Raw genomic sequence first — 17,462 nt, 5'->3', positions numbered from 1 at the left:
CATTTAATAAATCAATAATACAAACACTACACAAATTTACCCCCATATCACATTTTTGGATGTACATACATACTTACGTATAGAATGTACGTAATTATGGACCCGTGCGTATTTTAGACAACACATTACCTTATGAATTCGTTTCTGTTATACTTTTCATTTCCCATACTATCCCATCATAATGGTGGGATATTTTGTCAAAAAGTGTATAAATGATTTCTAGGGTGGAAATCATAAATGTTATATTTAGACATGAAGAAAATTTATAGTGACATATTCTATGGCCAGGGAGCCACATGGAAACCAAAGTCAAAGTCGTCAGTGGATTTAAAGGTGAACTCGTGTTCATTCGTGACACAATAAAAGTTGAGAAATGTTTACTTCGCAGCCGATGGACAGTCAACTTTTCTGAAATCGATGTTTACATGGAACTTTGATCTACTTAATTCGTATTCTTACATATGGGGTGATGGTGATGCTAGCATCTCAGAAATCTAGTCAGAATCGAATTATAGTTCCATCACGTTCGCAGTACATCTGACAGTACATCTAAAGTACATCGAATCGGCTGTCTAAGGTGATCAACAACATAATTATAAGTCGAAAATGTTAATGCATAAGATCGGAAATGCACACAGTTGCTCATAATCATAATACACGGAAACGAAAAATTGTGAAATAGTAAGTTTCTCAGCTGTGAGAACTGTGAAATTTGATTGGGAACTGTTCGACCAGTGGAAACTTATTCCTGAGTTTGTGAAACTAATCAGTCGTTTGTCCGCAGAAATCCTTCAGAAGGCTTCACTTCACAAAATCCTCCCCAATAGAAGCGAAGAAGTGGGAGTTAGGGATGGGGTTGGGACTGGGGCTGGGAGTGCGTTGCTCAATGCCTTCTAAATTTGTCTGGATCTACTTTTGCCGGGAAAAGTTTCTGTTCATGTCCCGTGTTAGAATTATTAGACATTCATTGTTGTACTTGGTGGTAATGGATGAAGATTGATGATGGCGATTGATGATCGTTATTATCCATATCATTGGCGGGGATGAACATGGTCATACGTGTTGACAGACCGTGTCACACGCCATATGCATTGCTATAGTAGCCGTAACCGAAAGCCCTGGATCTGTGGCACCACTGATGGCTTATGTGGATGCAACCCCGCTCTTCATTTGTGACCCCATTGTCTGGCTGGAACAAAGGGCCTTGGCCGCCTGGCTCAATACATTCGCATTGGCGCTACTTTGGCAACAAAACATCGACAATGAGCTTCTAATTTGAATGCTATTTTTCCCTTTGTTGTCACAGATTTAATCATCTCCTCCTAGACTGCGTATAGCCGTCTGGCGATTTCCCATCATTAGAGCCCCCATTGTTTTCGACTATAAATACGTCGCTTTATTCTTATTGTGGATGATGGGCTCGCCAAAGATGGGACACACATATTTTAATATTGTAGCGACAAATATGACAACCAAAACGTCACGAAGGCAAAGCTAACATTGTATACATTATGAACTGTACTGCAACCCAGAATCGGATTTACGCTTAAAAGCTTACAAACGTTTATCGGGCAAACTAACCGAACTGGCAATATGCGCATAGGCATAGAAAATAAGCTAAGATCACTCCGGAATACTACATTCCGCACCGCAACCGTGGAGTTTTGTGTTCAGGATGTCGCTACTACATATAACCATAATAATAATTTGTACAAATCATGTTTTCAATTTGAATTTCAATTTCCCCAATCTATTTCTGAATTTCCTGAGCAAGAGTGGGGCGAAATGCGAACGACATGTGGATGGTTCGTGCGTGTACCGCTCGCAGTTTGAACGTGAAATAACTTGTAATTGAATTGACGCCGACGCAGGATGCAGGATGCAGTAGGATGCTAAGGGAAGAGTGGCAGAGGAGAATTACGAATTGTCGTGCAAAGAAAGAAAAAACAATTACCTTAAACACGCTGGGCGGTCCGGTACAAATTTCGATGTTTAGGCATGGCATGGGAAAAAGTGACTGCTCCTCACAGGCTCTTCTGTCACATGTCGCGACCTTAGCCTGCCCAAGAACAAGACCTTTGCACTTGACACAAGCCGTGCGGGTGGGCGTGGGCTGAGGGTTGTTTGAGGGTAATCGTAATTAGAATAAAGCCAGAAGTCGAGTGGCAGAGTCTCTGCAGCGTCGCGACGCCGCCTTTCCACCCCAACAAAGCTAAAATCATTTATTTGTATTTCTCAACCCTGGTCATTCAATGACCTGCACGTGCTGCAGCAGCCTGGTTAGGACCGTGTAGATCAGAGTCAGCGAGTACAAGCATCTCCAGAGTGTTTTCCCTTTTTCTGTGCAGTTATTCGAGAGCCATCAGAGACTGGCGTTCAAGTTTTTATCCGCATGCCTTTTTTAAATCCAATTCATAGAGTTTGTGTTTTATAATAAAAAACAGGTGGATGTGAATATGAATGTGATTGGACAATCGTACTGCCAAATGACATTGCGGGAGTTATAAGGTCAATGAGTTAAACTTGATTGATTAATATTGATCATAATAGGTCCTTCTGTATCTTGATCTTTCTATATCTTCCGCTGGGACCTGTACTGCAATAACTTTCCGTCGTCTAAACAGATATTTGTTTCACTTTGAAAGTTCCATTCTCCACTGTAAAGAAACTGTACAGGGAAGCTTCAATGATCGGCGCAATTGTCGATCTTGGGTGTCTTCAGCGTTGGTCTCTGAAGTTACCGATTCTTTCTTGTAAAGTGGATATTTGTTCTATTTACACTAAGTACCAATTAAAAGCAAGTCGGGATCCGATGCCTTTGGTTTTTTTTTTTGTTTTAAACTGCGATGTAATTTTGATGAAGACTCCCACTTATGAAACTCAAGATGCGAGACCTTTTAAAGATATATATTGATTTCTCTATTACTGGAAGGATAGAAAAATATGATGAATGCGTTACTAATTCTATTTCTTAGCTCTTGTCGGATGTTTGGCGTTTAAGGATTAATTTTTAATAGGGGACCAAATTATTAACAAAATGAATATACCCAGCTTTGATTCAAAGTACGGCATACAAAACAAGAGTAACAACAATATGGCGACAGCGAAAGCAACAGCAGCAACATAAAACGAGCAGTTTATTATTATAATTGAGTTGAACTCATTTGAATTTCACGGCACTTTGGGTCTGAATGAAAATAAGAATAATAAGAATCAGAGTAATCAGTTTTATATTACATTTTATTATATTATTTCGTTTGAGGACACTGCGTCAGAACCGTGATTTGGATGGTAGGGATGGGGATGGGAATGGGACGGGACAGGATGGTGATTAATTACAATTGATGCCAAATGGGAGTATGAAGATACAAACATATTTTTGTGCTCAGAAAAAGTTTTCAACTGTCCAAGGAAACCACCCGGTGTGCCTAATTTCATAGAAATTGGTTTCCTATGGGTCCAAGAGTTTAAATATCCATTTTCGTGCTATCTCTACGGTGGATCTAATCTCAGATGCTTTACAGTAGGTATATTTTCAAGGCTATTGATTTTTCCCAAGTAGCGCAAAAAATCTTGAAGAATTCTGTTCGCCCTTCAAATACGTTATTGATAGCCACAGGCTCAGGCTTTGACAGCAACAACAAAAGGGCTACGAAACGTATTTTTTACAATGCCAAATTATTTAATAAAACGAGAGGAAAAAGTTGGTCAGAGAGCACGGAACTTTCCGGCAGTCATCCCCATCCCCATCCCACTGCCTACACCTCGCTCACTGACAACTTGCGCCCAAGCCCAAGCCCAACCCGCCAACCACCACGTCGTAGTCACTCGAGCAAGTCAATGATGCGATGACACAGCGTGTCATCGGTGTAATTTGCAGCCCACAGCCTCTTTTCGATGGATTTGGCGTCTACTCCTACTTCTCATTCGTACTCGTACATGTACTTGTACCGAAGCTGATGCTGATTCTGATGCCACAGGGATTGTTGTAATATTAACGGTTTTTGTTACAGCTTTCGGGGACTGTAGCGGCCGTTTGGGAATTGGAATTTGACAACTACAGGTCTGAATGTCTCAGCTGGTGGTTGCGGTATTGTGGCATTGCGGTTTCCCTAAACCTTATCGGATTTGTCCTAGTTGGGAGTCGACAAACGAAGCGTGCCAATGAATTTTAATGGCAATCGCAATTTCAATCACAATCGCAATCTGAACGAAATCTTTTCTTTTCCCAATGTTGACAACTTGATACTAACAGACGCAATGCAATGAAATTTAAACAGTAAATGCCATATAAGTCCGATTTTGATTTGACGGTTTCGGAATATACTGATGGGGAATATTATTTTCATATGTAAGAAATAATTGATGTACCTGTGCACATGTAAATGTTTATTGCGCACAAAATCCTTTAGGATTAATAAATAAATATTCGGCAGTCACTCAATGGCTATATATTCATAGACACACCCGTATCTCTGCAAATTCATACTTATGTTATGTACATTGTGCAAGCATTTTCGTTCATATTCATCATGTGGTTGGATGGTAAAGATGCGCACTACGTACACACGTCGATAGGTCCTGCTCTACGCTTGATTATGAATTTGGCGAAGCGTTCTCATCTCCATGGTTTGGGTCCCACGCCACACTCCTATCAACCCTCTTTGATGTCTAGGCGCTAAGAAGCACTCTACAGACGCGAAATTACGGAAGCGTGTTTATACCCGGTATCTGGAGTGTACAAGCGTACATTTACCCTTGAAGAGGGTATATCGATTTAAGCAAGATGTTTGAAACTCACAAAGGGAAGACTCCCGAACCCGAATAAGATTTGTCTCTAGTCTCTCAGCCCTTAAGCTTTAACCTGTCATAGACCCTTCTCTTTGCTGCCAACAGTTTTGAAGTCAATATTTTAAGTCATAAGCTACAAATAGGTATGTATGTACATACGTAAGATGGAATATGCTATTCGATATGTTTCGATTCATAACTATGTCAAAATTACAGCTGCTCTGTGGGAGATTTCAAAATTATCTGGTTAAACTAACTTATATCTATCATAAATAGTAACAAAGACAAACGAAATTGTGCATTGAAAAGTAAAAACCATATGAGGGCTCCTTTCACCTGACAGAAGTCAAATCGCAATCGTCCATAGGCTTTTGTTCCTTGCTGATTCTTAGAAAGGTTTCTGTCTAAAGCGAAGTTTATTGAGATTTTCATGTTATACTTTGCTGTCAACACACCAATATATTGATGCAATATATATACACAACTAACTCTACAATACTATACATAGTGTATAAAAGAATGTTCCAGAACAGCTGCTTAGCTGTCCCTCAGTTGGAGTAATCGTAATCGTCCATTTAACCTTATGTCACACCGCTGCTTCTGACTTTTCCCCAAGTACGCTTGTGTAGGTGTTGGCTTCTTTTATATTCGTTATTTATTTATCTGCTGGGCAGACGCTGTGGCAATAATAATAAAAATAGAGAACTGCTGCTTCGCGCACCATCGGTCTTAAAAAAGAGCTTGGCCTGCGACAACGACAAAGATACCTCTTCCTCGACTGAAGTCCCTTTACTTGACGCTTAAATATTCTTCAGTGGTAATCGCACACTAACAAAAGGAAGGCGCCGTGCCCTCTAGATTTATATCCTTATCCTTTGAGTTGGACTGATAGACTGATACGCAACCCAGTTATTCAGCCATTTTGTTTGGTTTGTTTACTACAAGCTCATTCTAAATTAATATACACTTGGAGGGGGCATAGTTTTTTCTTCAAAAACAACGCATCGCAGAGAGGAACGCATATAAGCCATACAGATTCATGATTATTGGAATCCGAGTCGATCTGTATGGAGTTGATCTCCTGAAAATTGGATACCGTCAGAGCTAGAATTTGGATAGTGGTGCAGACCAATTTTCCTTTGGCAGTCTGTAAACTGTTACTTTTATCTGTTATATTATTTAAATTCTAGTTTGGTGGAGCTAGCAAAAAAGCCTTTGTCCCCAGCTCGTCATTTTACTCTCCCTGTGGTTCCTCAGTATGTAAATAAAATGTGAAAAAGTTATTGTTCTCTCGAGTCGTTACTCGTGCAAGGACAGACGTAAGGCGGCAGAAATTGCATTCTGCGGAAATTTACAGTTGCTTTGCGGATAAAGCGAAATTCGAGTAACTCGTCCCACTTGTCAGTGAATTTGGCATGAGCTGCTCTTAGGTCTCAGGGCTCGGGCTCCGGACGCCACAGAGACTTCAGTGGGGTTGCAACAATTGTTTATGAGAACACGAATTTGCAACAAAACAGACTCGACCCACACCTTTTCTCGATGAGCTGAGAAGTGAGTATCACTTGAAAGGTCGCTATTGTGTGAATTCGTTTCGTTGCGTTAATGAGGTGCCTGTGCCCGTGCGCCTGGGTATGCTCGTATTCTGGGATGGAAGCAGGAGAGCTCGAGAGCTGGAGCGCTGGAGAGCACATCTTGTCAGTGCGATCTGGGCCCCGTGCACTTTTAATTTTAATTGAAACAGAAGGTTTATCTAAAAGCCCTTTCACTCATGTTTTCTTTAGCCTCGCTTACCACACAGACAACGACAACCCTCCACCATCCACCACGCACTTTACGAGCATCTCAGCGTGGACCTGCCACATCTGGCGGCAATTACAAACACTAGCGGGATCATCATCATTACCTATAAGCACTTAATCAATTAAGAATCTGCTTTGAAGGCAGCAAATCCTGGTCTCTGTCGGGATCGTGATCAGGGATCCCTTCTTCAGTATCGGCTTTCCTCTGTACCATTTTAGAGGTGTACGAGTAGGTTTCCCTAACGCAAGCAAACGAGATGAAACAAAACGGAATATACAAATGAAGTACAATTTAATAATGAAAACAAACAAATAAATAAGTCTGACCCATGGTGGTGAGTGGTGGATGGTATATAACAAGGTTGGAACTGGAGGCTGGATGGGGGCGTTTGGGACTGAGTGACGGCGCCTGACAAAGTAAACGAATAGGATAAATAAGCAAAGACAACATACATACGTCCAAAAATCAACAAGAACAAAAAAAAAATCCTACCTAGAACACAACGAATCGGAACGGAAAAGAACAGAACGCAAACCAAATAAAATAACGGAATAAAACAATCAGGAAATTGTCCTTTGATCTTTTTCTTCCCATGCCCATGCACCATACCCAATGAACCCCAGCTAACTATGCCAGCGTAATTTTCTACTGCTTATTTTCCGCTTTTGATGACATAACCAAAATAACAAGATATACAAATAAAAGCACACAAAAAGTGTTTATGTCACTTTCGATTACGGTGGCTCGTCAAAAGTTAAACACGCCTTCAATCAATACGAATGCCATGCCCAATAAAACGCTAGAGACAAATATCTCTTTTGCTTGGTAGGATATTGCGCATGCCAAATAATGTTTCCCAAACGGTGCTAACACTTGGAAGTTTGCAGTTTCAAATTAACAGTTTAACTGCACTGTTCGGAGAGTTAAGCTTTCAAAAACCAGTGCAGATAGAACGAGGGGGAACGTTGTGAGTTGCAGCGGACACCGCAACTCTACAGTTATACCCGATACTAAGTCAGTATGGCTCTCCTCCGGCAGACGCCGCTAATATTGAACGATACGACAAAGAGTGCGTGCGAGAGAGACAGAAAATCAGTCTGAGCGTGACGTCGGGGGCTGCGTAGCCACTGAAAATTGATTTGTTCCTTTTGGCTATAAAAATGATCTGATCTGATCCAGATTCAGCAATCTGATAGATATGGTCATTATCTATGATTCTGCGTTTTTAGTTTTCTCGAATGTGCAATATTGTGGATGCAACAGATTTTCGTCCTTTGTGTGGGCGGAAGGGGGTGGGGTGAAATTTTGAGATACACGTTTTATAGTAAGATCTAACAGGAGTGCGGATACCAAATTTGGTTACTCTAGCCTTAATAGTCTCTGAGATTTTTGAATATCCCCAATTTTCGTCCTTTGCGGGGGCGGAAGGGGGTGTGGCGAAATTTTGAAACAAACTCGTCTCGGTCCGATATATTAGGAGTGTGGATACCAAATTTGGTTGCTCTAGCTTTTGTAGTCTCTGAGATCTAGGCGCTAATGTTTTACTCTAAGCAAAGCCGCCTATGCTACGTGTGTGTTAGAGAGAGACAGGGCGAGAAAAAATGAAATTGTTTTCTCGATGCTGGCTATAATAATGATACGATCCAATTCAGATTCCGCAGTCTTAAAGATATGGTCATTCTCTACAATTCTACGTTTTTTGTTTTCTCATATCTTTAAAATTGTGGATGCCACAGATTTTCGTTTTTTGTGGGGGCGGAAGTGGGCGGGGCGAAGTTTTGAAATATTTTTGTAGCAGTGACATATCACAGAAGTCTGGATCCAAAACATCGTTGCTCTAGCTCTTATAGTCTTTGAGCACTAGGCGCTGAAGGGGACGGACAGACGGACAGACGGACGGACGGACAGACAGACAGTGCTCAATCGACTCGGCTATTGATGCTGATCAAGAATATATATACTTTATGGGGTCGGAAACGATTCCTTCTGGACGTTACACACATCCACTTTTACCACAAATCTAATATACCCCAATACTCATTTTGAGTATCGGGTATAAAAAGATAATACAGTCTACGCATTCGCAACCAATAATGCTCAAATAATGGTAGAACATACATACATATGTACATGGTGGTGGTGGTGGTGTGGGTTTTATTCAAGACGCTTTTGTTCAAAAACATTCTTGTGCTTATGACTGGGTTGACTGGGTATGACATATTTATATGTACATATATATGCCCTCATGAACATAGTATTTATGTATCGAAATCATAAAGATTAACTGTAACTGTACGAACCTACATATGTACATTTGCTACGAAGGGACAAACAATCAAGAGGACGACATGTCTTATATTTGTACATACATATGTACATACAGATATGCACCTGTACGTATGTACATATGTATGTGCATATACACATGTGGACTTACATATGTATGCCAGTCGTTACCGTCCGCCAACCGAAACGCAATACAGCAGTTACCTCATACAATGGCAAATAATTGACGAGACAATTGGCTAAGGCAAGCAAGCCGTGCATTAACCACCCACCACTGCTGGCTTCGCTTCGCTTCGTCCCTGAACGATAAGGGGAGGAGCTTCAAGTTTATACTCAGCTTCGTGTTCGTTACGTTTCGTATTCTTATTGTGTTGCACAATCAATTCAGTGCCCTTTTCCGTTTGCGTTGGCGTTGGCGTTGGCGTTGGCGTTGCCCTGTGTCTGGCTATCGATTTTTGTTTGAGCCATGCAAAAACAAAAAGGTTTTTGTTTTTCATCATTTATGTACATATCAGTACACATACATACCTATGTACTTATATATGTATAACATATACACAGATATATATGTATATATTTACATATGTATATATACGCCAGAGACAGATAGAGAGAGAGATAGAGAGAGAAATGCTTACCAATGGACGGATAGAAGCTGAAAAAAGACTACGAGTGTGTAAGAGAGAAAGATATGGAAAGAGCGAGAAAGACAATGCTTGTAATTCGTGCACAATATGTATGTGCAGAACAATTGAATACACGCCCACATCCACATCAATTCCCAGCCAACCCAACCGCTCTGTCTGTCGTGCTTTTTGACTAGGGGTGGGAGAGTAGAGGACAAAAAGCTGCGCGGCAGTGGAGAGAGCAAACGAATCGCAATATAGAGAAGCTAAAGAGAAGAGACGAACAAAACAAACCGATGGTACTATACTGTGCTCTTAGCCGCTCTCGCTGCAATTCAATTGTTAGATGTTAAGCTCTTCTAATAAGAGAGCCAGTACTGCTTCGGGTCCAACCAAAACCAGCGATGCGACAGTGACAGCGACGTCAACAGCGGTCGGGCGTTTGTTTGAACGGGAAAATGGAAAAAAGTACTGCTACCTCAATCTTTCGGGCGCAGCGGACAAGGAAACAACAAAATAGTGTAGAATTTGTTTCTGAATTCAGAAAATTCCGTTGAATATCCCATAAAAATATCCATATTAGTAGCAAAGAATTTATACATACATACATATAATGACGTTTGAAACAGTAAAAGGAAAGTGGAATATTGGTGCCTGCCAATAACGGTCGCATGGAAATGCCAGCAAGCAAACAGTCCTGTTCGTTGGAATTCACATACTCACACGGATACGCGTCTCGTGGCGATTTGTCATTGTGTAAGGCAAGAAAAGGTGTCTGTTCCGCAACGCAGTGCCTCAGCCAATCAGGCAAAAAACATTTTTTGGCCATCCCACTCATTTCATATTTGATACACACCTACAGAATTGGCATTCAGCTTTCTTGCAGTGCAGTAATGGCAGTAACGGTGAGCCACCTGTCATTTTAGGTACAATCCGAAACGACACACGTGATTGCTTAGATAAAAGCCTGAGGACTTTTAAAAATTATACTTCAGCCTAGTGCCAAATGAGCTAACATGAAATGTAACTCTTCTTTGTGAAGAAAGTGCTTCATTTTCGATAGTTTTGCGGACAAAAGAACTAACGTCAAAACAGAAAAAATATACATAATATTTCCAGGAAATGGAAGAAAGAAGGAAATTCTAACAGTGGAAAAATTCATAAATTGCTGATCACAGTCACAAACACTTAACACTGTGAAGTCCCACCTACCAAGCACTCGCCTTTTGCCATACTCGTAGGATTTTTCATCAGTGTTGAAACTTCCTGTCGAATCGTGTGCACAGTTTACTTTCTACTCGAACTCCTAATTCTGCCGGCTAGCGGTGCTCAACTGCAGTAGTGTTTCGAAAAAAACGAAACCTTCCTACCTATGGTACCATCTAATTAATCTTATTTCAATAATCTAATTAAAACACTTCAGTATTTGAAGCTGTTCTGTTTGTAACTTTACACAAAGCCTTCTTTATGGTTACACGCATACCTACATACATATGTACATATGTATGTATGTATGTCGCAACTGGCCACTAAGATCGGATAGCTATACTATCTATATCTATACTATCATATAGCTGTCATAGGAACGACCGAAAAATTTTAAAATACTTGAATAATACTGGTCTGGCCAATATAGTTCATTTTTCTTTATCTTAAAAAAGTCCTGCCTGTCGTTTAGATTTGGAATGTTAAACAAGTACAAGTCAAAGTATAAACACTTAGCTTTTAAGTAAAATTATAGATCATTCGATTCTCAGAAATTTCGTTCTTTCATTTCGTTACAGACTCAGTTCGATAGCATGACTGACATTGATGCAAGTATTCAGCAGCAGCAGCAACTCCAAAATGTGCAGAGGCTGCAGCAAGAGAGTTGCCTGCAGGAGCTGCATCATCAGCTGAATACACAGTTCGGGGCAGGACGTTTTACAGCACCGAATCCCCATCATCAACAGCAAGCAACTGCTGTTAGTCCCGGCAATTTGGTACCGTTTCTTCCAGCTTTTCTGCGTCCACCAGTACCTGCACAGCAGCTGATACAACTAATGCCTGGCCATGCGAGTTCGCAGTCACAGCACAGTCATACTCATCATGGACCAACGAGCGCACACAAAATGGCTATGCAACCAATGTGGCCGACAGCTGCGGTCGCGGCGGCACACATTCAGGCCGCTTTGGCGGCAGCAGCAGTGGCCGCTTCCAATAATAATAACCACAGTTCTAGCAACAATAATCTTCTTGCAATATCGGCAAGTATGAATAAGCCGGCGGATAGCTCCGGTACACTACCAACGCTTGAGATTGGAGCTTTGAGAGGAAGCTGCAAGTCAAGACCAGAGTCTCCCGTTCAGGAGTGTCATAGCTATTCAATGCTTTCCTACAGTCACACGCCACCAGAGTCACCCCACGGTCGAACAGCCTTAGTCCAGAGTCAAAGTGTCGCAGAAGAGTGCTCCCTAACCTTCCCATCCTCGCCGGCCGATCATAGCGTAGCAAGTCTTTCGGAAGCAGTTCAAGACTCCGAAATGGAAGTCCCACTGAATCTAACCAAGCCGAAAGGATCGCCGGGTTCTTCTCCAACCAGTTGTTGCCCAAGAGACCAACGTGAAAGTCTTACTCCTGTCGTATCCAGTCCGCCATTAGGCTGGCATCATACAGTCCAACATCATTACACAGACATGGAAGCCCCACTTTTAAAAACTCGTGTAAGTAACATTTTTTTAAAGATTGTCTTATAATTATAATTATAAGAGCCAGCTCTGACTTATGTATGCCAGTTAAACTTTAAAACTGCCGGCGAATTCAGCATCGAGTCTCATATTGTAGGTATATGGTATACGTATGTAATTTTAAAGGTCTGAAAAGCTCTATTCTGTTCGTTGCCAACATCTGGCAAGATAAACCTCAGGACACTGAGCACTCACCTCGCACAACGCTTTTGAGAGAAAACCATCACTTCGGCCCACCACACCCCATACAGATACGAAGATGTTAGGAAAAATTAAGATGTCTAGGCGCGTATGTATGTACCATATGCTGTGCGCAGAGGAATCAGTCGGAAAAACTATGTGTGCATGTAGAAATGCGAAATACTAAAGAGTACCAAAATCAATACAACACATTTATTTAGATTTTCTTTGTATTTTTATTTCAAGGGCCAAATATGGAATTCTGCTGGCGTTACGGGTGATTGTCCAACATTATGTCCCTCTGGTATTGGAGTTGGCGTATCACGGGCGGCACGGATCAGTCGCGATTCCACAAACAGTTGCGGCACGAATTCAGAACGCTCCGCAGCATTGGACCCAGACTGTTTTAACAAAAATCAAGTTAGCCCAGGTGCTCAGCCACCGTCATCAACTCATCCGCAGAGACATGGTAATGGACACGGACATGGCCATGGTCACAGTCATAGCAAGCCACACATCAAAAGACCCATGAACGCTTTTATGGTATGGGCAAAAGATGAGCGTAGGAAGATTTTAAAAGCTTGTCCTGACATGCATAATTCAAATATTTCGAAAATTTTGGGCGCCCGCTGGAAGGCTATGTCGAATGCAGACAAACAGCCGTACTATGAAGAGCAATCGCGTCTCTCAAAGCTCCACATGGAGCAGCATCCAGACTACCGCTACCGGCCGCGTCCCAAACGAACGTGTATCGTGGATGGAAAGAAGATGCGCATATCAGAGTATAAAGTATTGATGCGCAATCGCCGAGCAGAGATGAGGCAGCTCTGGTGCCGCACTGGTGGAGCTAGTACTGCGGGTCCGGGAAGTGCCTCTGCTGACTCCTGCTTAAGTGGACAGGATGGTCCACCTCATGTGCACGCTGCGGCTGCCGCAGCTGTCTATCATTTGCAGGACATGACACAGGCTGTAGCAGCCGCCGCCGCGGCTGCAGCTCATGGGGATGAATGTGGAACTCCTCCTTCACAACCGTTGGGCTGTGCGACTTCTGGCACTTTCTATTATCCTGCAGAGAGCTTATCGCCCTCTGGCTTCTCATCAGAGGAAATGGAGATTTCATCCCAGCGTGAATTAGACGACTAAGATAGCCATCAGCAGACTTAAGCAAGGCATGCCATACAAACCAGCCACAGAATATCTAGTTAGATGTATGACTTCTTGCCCTGCCCTATATGCCTATATAACGTAAGCCTCCATGTATGAAAATAAGAGAAAAGAAGATAATGCAACGCGCATCGGGCTTGTAAATAGAAAAAAATTCTAGGATAGTCCTTGTATAGTCATATAAGTTTCAGTTCAAGTGCCATTACATATGTATATTTTAAATAATTATTAACTAACATGTGAATCAATTGTTCGCAGGATGCTCCGTCTGAGTCGGCGAACCGGGACCAGCAGAGCATTCATGGGAACGTTGCAATTTTTGTGCCATTCATGCACCAATGCCGTAGCTATAGAAAAATATCCCAATTCACGCGTACATAAATAGATAGCTAGTAACGTTTAATATTTGTAAAATATGAATAACATAAATGCATACATACATAGTACATAATATATACAAATTATGAATGATGTTACTCGGGCATTGACGATTAGAACCCACTTATGCATTGGGACACATTCAACATAATATACATATACGCATATCTGTACGTTAACATTCACGTTGTTAATATCATATGCTCTATATACATACTCGTACGTACGAGTATATACGCCATAATCACACATAAGTATTCCTATTTTTTACCGGTACTTAGGCGAGCTGAACGGTTTTATGTAAGATTGTTCATCATTCTTTGTGCATATTATTGATTTTCTAAGATTCAATTTTAACTAATCAATAAACCATGCACATACGGAAATACATAAATACATATATATGTATGTATGTATATTACAGTGTATGAAAATCTGACATGCAGCCTACCAATCAGCCTGTATACCCATCCCATAAAAACAAAAGTAATAGTAGCGCATTAAGTAATAGACCAATTAAACATTGATATTTGTCTAATATTATTTGCCTTTTTTCATAGCATTGTCAAAACCAATCAAGAATGTAAATCTATAATTTGTATAAACTCATCAAGCCAGATAATCGCCATTTAATTGTCTTTGCTGATCCAAAATTCATACCTAAACTACAAATTAAAATGTTAAAAAATCAGCTCAAAATATACGTACACTCAAGTACAAGCTAAACGATTATTTAGACACTATATATGTACATGTAATTAATGGCAATATGATATGTTAGTGGACTACTCTCTTAGCTTTCTTTTGGCTATAAGCAAAGAGCACAAGCTATCCTTGTCTAGGTGTAGGCTACATACGATACATACATAATTAAACACACACAAGCATACACATAAATCTAGTTTCTACATACACGTGCAATAAAATTTTACATTTCAGTTGGACAGTACCAAAAATATATAATAATTTTCTAAAAACAGCAGGGAATATAGAAAACAGTCCAGTTTTTCAGTCCAGTCAAGTAGAATACGGTTGCCATTTTACTTTCAAGTTATATGGATGTACATATGTATATATGTATGTATATGTATATATGTATATCCATATAACTTGAAAGTAAAATGGCAACCGTATTCTACTTGACTGGACTGAAAAACTAGACTGAGAGGACAGAGAACATATGTTTGGAGGTAGTTATTTTCAGAATCACCAACACGAAGAGTTATCGTACAATTCTATTGCTTTTCTGCCACTGCAGAACCCCAGAACCCTAGAGCTCTCTCTCTCTCTCCCTCTTTCCATCTCTTTCAATCCGCCAGAGTGCGCCACCCTGAACAAAGAAGAGAGAGAGAGAGAACGAGTAATCATTATAGTAAGTATGATAATTCTGTATATCATTCCGGTATCTCATATATTCAAATTATGTATGCCATAGGAAAAAACATGTAATATCTACAGGTGTATAAACTAATACATATGTACATAAATATATGTAGAAGAGGTATTCAGGGTGGTGATGCGCGCCGGCCGCGGAGCGACCTCAGATCTCTCCAATTCCTGCCATCACCATTTGGACTAGTGTGTTTGAACCTTTTTTCATATACTATAGAACAATAAATGAATATAATATGTGGTTGCTTATATTAAATAAGAAAATTACAGATTCACAACAAGACGAGGTAACGTTTTGAGTCGCAGCTGCGGCCGCGACTCTACACTTATACCTGACACTCGATGAGTATGTGAGAGATAGACAGAAAGAAAGTAAGCGCGTGGACGGCGTTGTGTAGCCACTGCAAACTGATTTGTTCCTTCTCGCCATATTAATAATTTGATCTTATATAGATTCGGCACCCTGGTGATCAAGAATATATATATATATATATATATATACTTTATGGGGTCGGAAACGCTTTCTTCTGGGCATTAGTTCAAGTCAAATTGGTATCGGTTGTGCTTTATAATGAAGCAAGACATGTAAAAAGTTATCGTCACTGTCAGCTGAGCTGATAGCCATTCATAGGGCTATTACCTTTGCCACTTTCGCAAACATTCGTATTAGCCGTTTATACAATTGGTTTATACAATACAAATCAATTGGGTTCTAAGTGGTCTTGGAATAGTCAAGTTTCGCTGGCTAGAATGAAAGTAACTTATGCGATGTAAAATACCAGAAGAGAAAATTCTTCACATCTGATTTTTAAGTGTCGCGCTTACTCTGAGGAGCGAAATCGTTTTCCAGTACTTAAATCTGATACCGATATCTACCGATTCTTTAAGAACGAACCTATCGAATTCTACAAATACATTTTTGACTTCATACACACCGCAAATGTTAATATAAATCAAGGACGGGCTAACAAAAAAAAAAAAAAATATATATATATATAGTTAAATATCCGCAACTCGATTTTAAGTTTTTTAAAAAAGACTTTTATTTTACAACTTAAATATCTTTATGTCACAAGATTTAAATGAATTCCCCGACTTGACTTTGGGTCTGCTTGTCTCAAACGGAACTGATCTCTCTGCTGCTGGCTAGTTTCCATGAGCCCTTCTCTTGGAACTCCCGACTCTGGCTTCGGGCGTTGCTTTCCTCGGCTGCATCTTCGTGTCGGTGGCGTACGTGCCTGGATCGATATTTGGGGATGCGTCGGCTTTGATGAAAGGCATCCACTGCTGGCGATCGGTGTTGCATTACATGACGGAGCTAGGAATGTGATACTCCTTGGTTTTATGTCTAGCTTTGATTGGTCCTCATGAGTGGCGTGATTCTAAAGAATCGATTTCTCGAGAGTGGCGTGATTCTAATGTTGATGAAACAATGTGGTCCATTGTTTATATTATGGGGGGCCCTAGCTTGGAGTATGGGAAGAAACAGTTATTGATTCTTGAGTGGGGTCCCGTTACTTGTGTGGATGGGGTGGATGAATTGTACATAAACATAATGTGTATGGGATGTGGGGAATTATGGATATGTCACTCCCCCAACGTTTGTTATTAGCCTGTCCCTAGGCCATTACCCTCGGGTATAGTGACGGGGTGTCAAGTGCGGTGGCTGAGGTTGGTTCCTCTTCTGCTTCTATTATAGGGTTAATACATTTAACCGTGACTCTTTAAGAAGTTTTCTTAAATTTAACAGCTACATAACTTAGTAGTACTAATATAATTATGACAAATGAAATTAGTAGACTTATTTGTAATAGGTTACTATATTTGGTGTATTGCATAATTATTTCATTAGTTTGGACATACGACAGTGGTTTTATTATACCCGATACTCAAAATGAGTATTGGGGTATATTAGATTTGTGGTAAAAGTGGATGTGTGTAACGTCCAGAAGGAATCGTTTCCGACCCCATAAAGTATATATATTCTTGATCAGCATCAATAGCCGAGTCGATTGAGCCCTGTCTGTCTGTCCGTCTGTCCGTCCGTCCGTCCGTTCCCTTCAGCGCCTAGTGCTCAAAGACTAAAGGAGCTAGAGCAACGATGTTTTGGATCCAGACA

At 40.7% G+C, this 17,462-nt stretch overlaps 1 protein-coding gene across 4 annotated transcripts in view; it reads left to right on the top strand.

Moving 5' to 3' along the window:
* The window catches only part of LOC108164467 (transcription factor Sox-5), a 41,480-nt gene extending 26,556 nt beyond the window's left edge, over positions 1 to 14,924 (top strand). For 3 of the 4 annotated variants that reach the window (XM_017300209.2, XM_017300210.2, XM_017300211.2), the window contains 2 exons: positions 11,288 to 12,205; positions 12,656 to 14,924. In XM_017300209.2, coding sequence (XP_017155698.1) covers positions 11,288 to 12,205; positions 12,656 to 13,552 — 1,815 coding nt within the window. In that variant the 3' untranslated portion in view covers positions 13,553 to 14,924. Of the gene's footprint in view, positions 1 to 9,531; positions 10,260 to 11,287; positions 12,206 to 12,655 lie in introns of those variants that run through there. The other variant, XM_017300213.2, reaches the window with a different exon arrangement.
* The last annotated feature ends 2,538 nt before the right edge of the window (positions 14,925 to 17,462 follow it).

The sequence above is a fragment of the Drosophila miranda genome, chromosome 5, assembly GCF_003369915.1.
Source record: "Drosophila miranda strain MSH22 chromosome 5, D.miranda_PacBio2.1, whole genome shotgun sequence".
NCBI classification, from domain to species: Eukaryota; Metazoa; Arthropoda; class Insecta; order Diptera; family Drosophilidae; genus Drosophila; species Drosophila miranda.
Note: the sequence above shows the minus strand (reverse complement) of the source record. Positions and strands in the feature narration are given on the sequence as shown.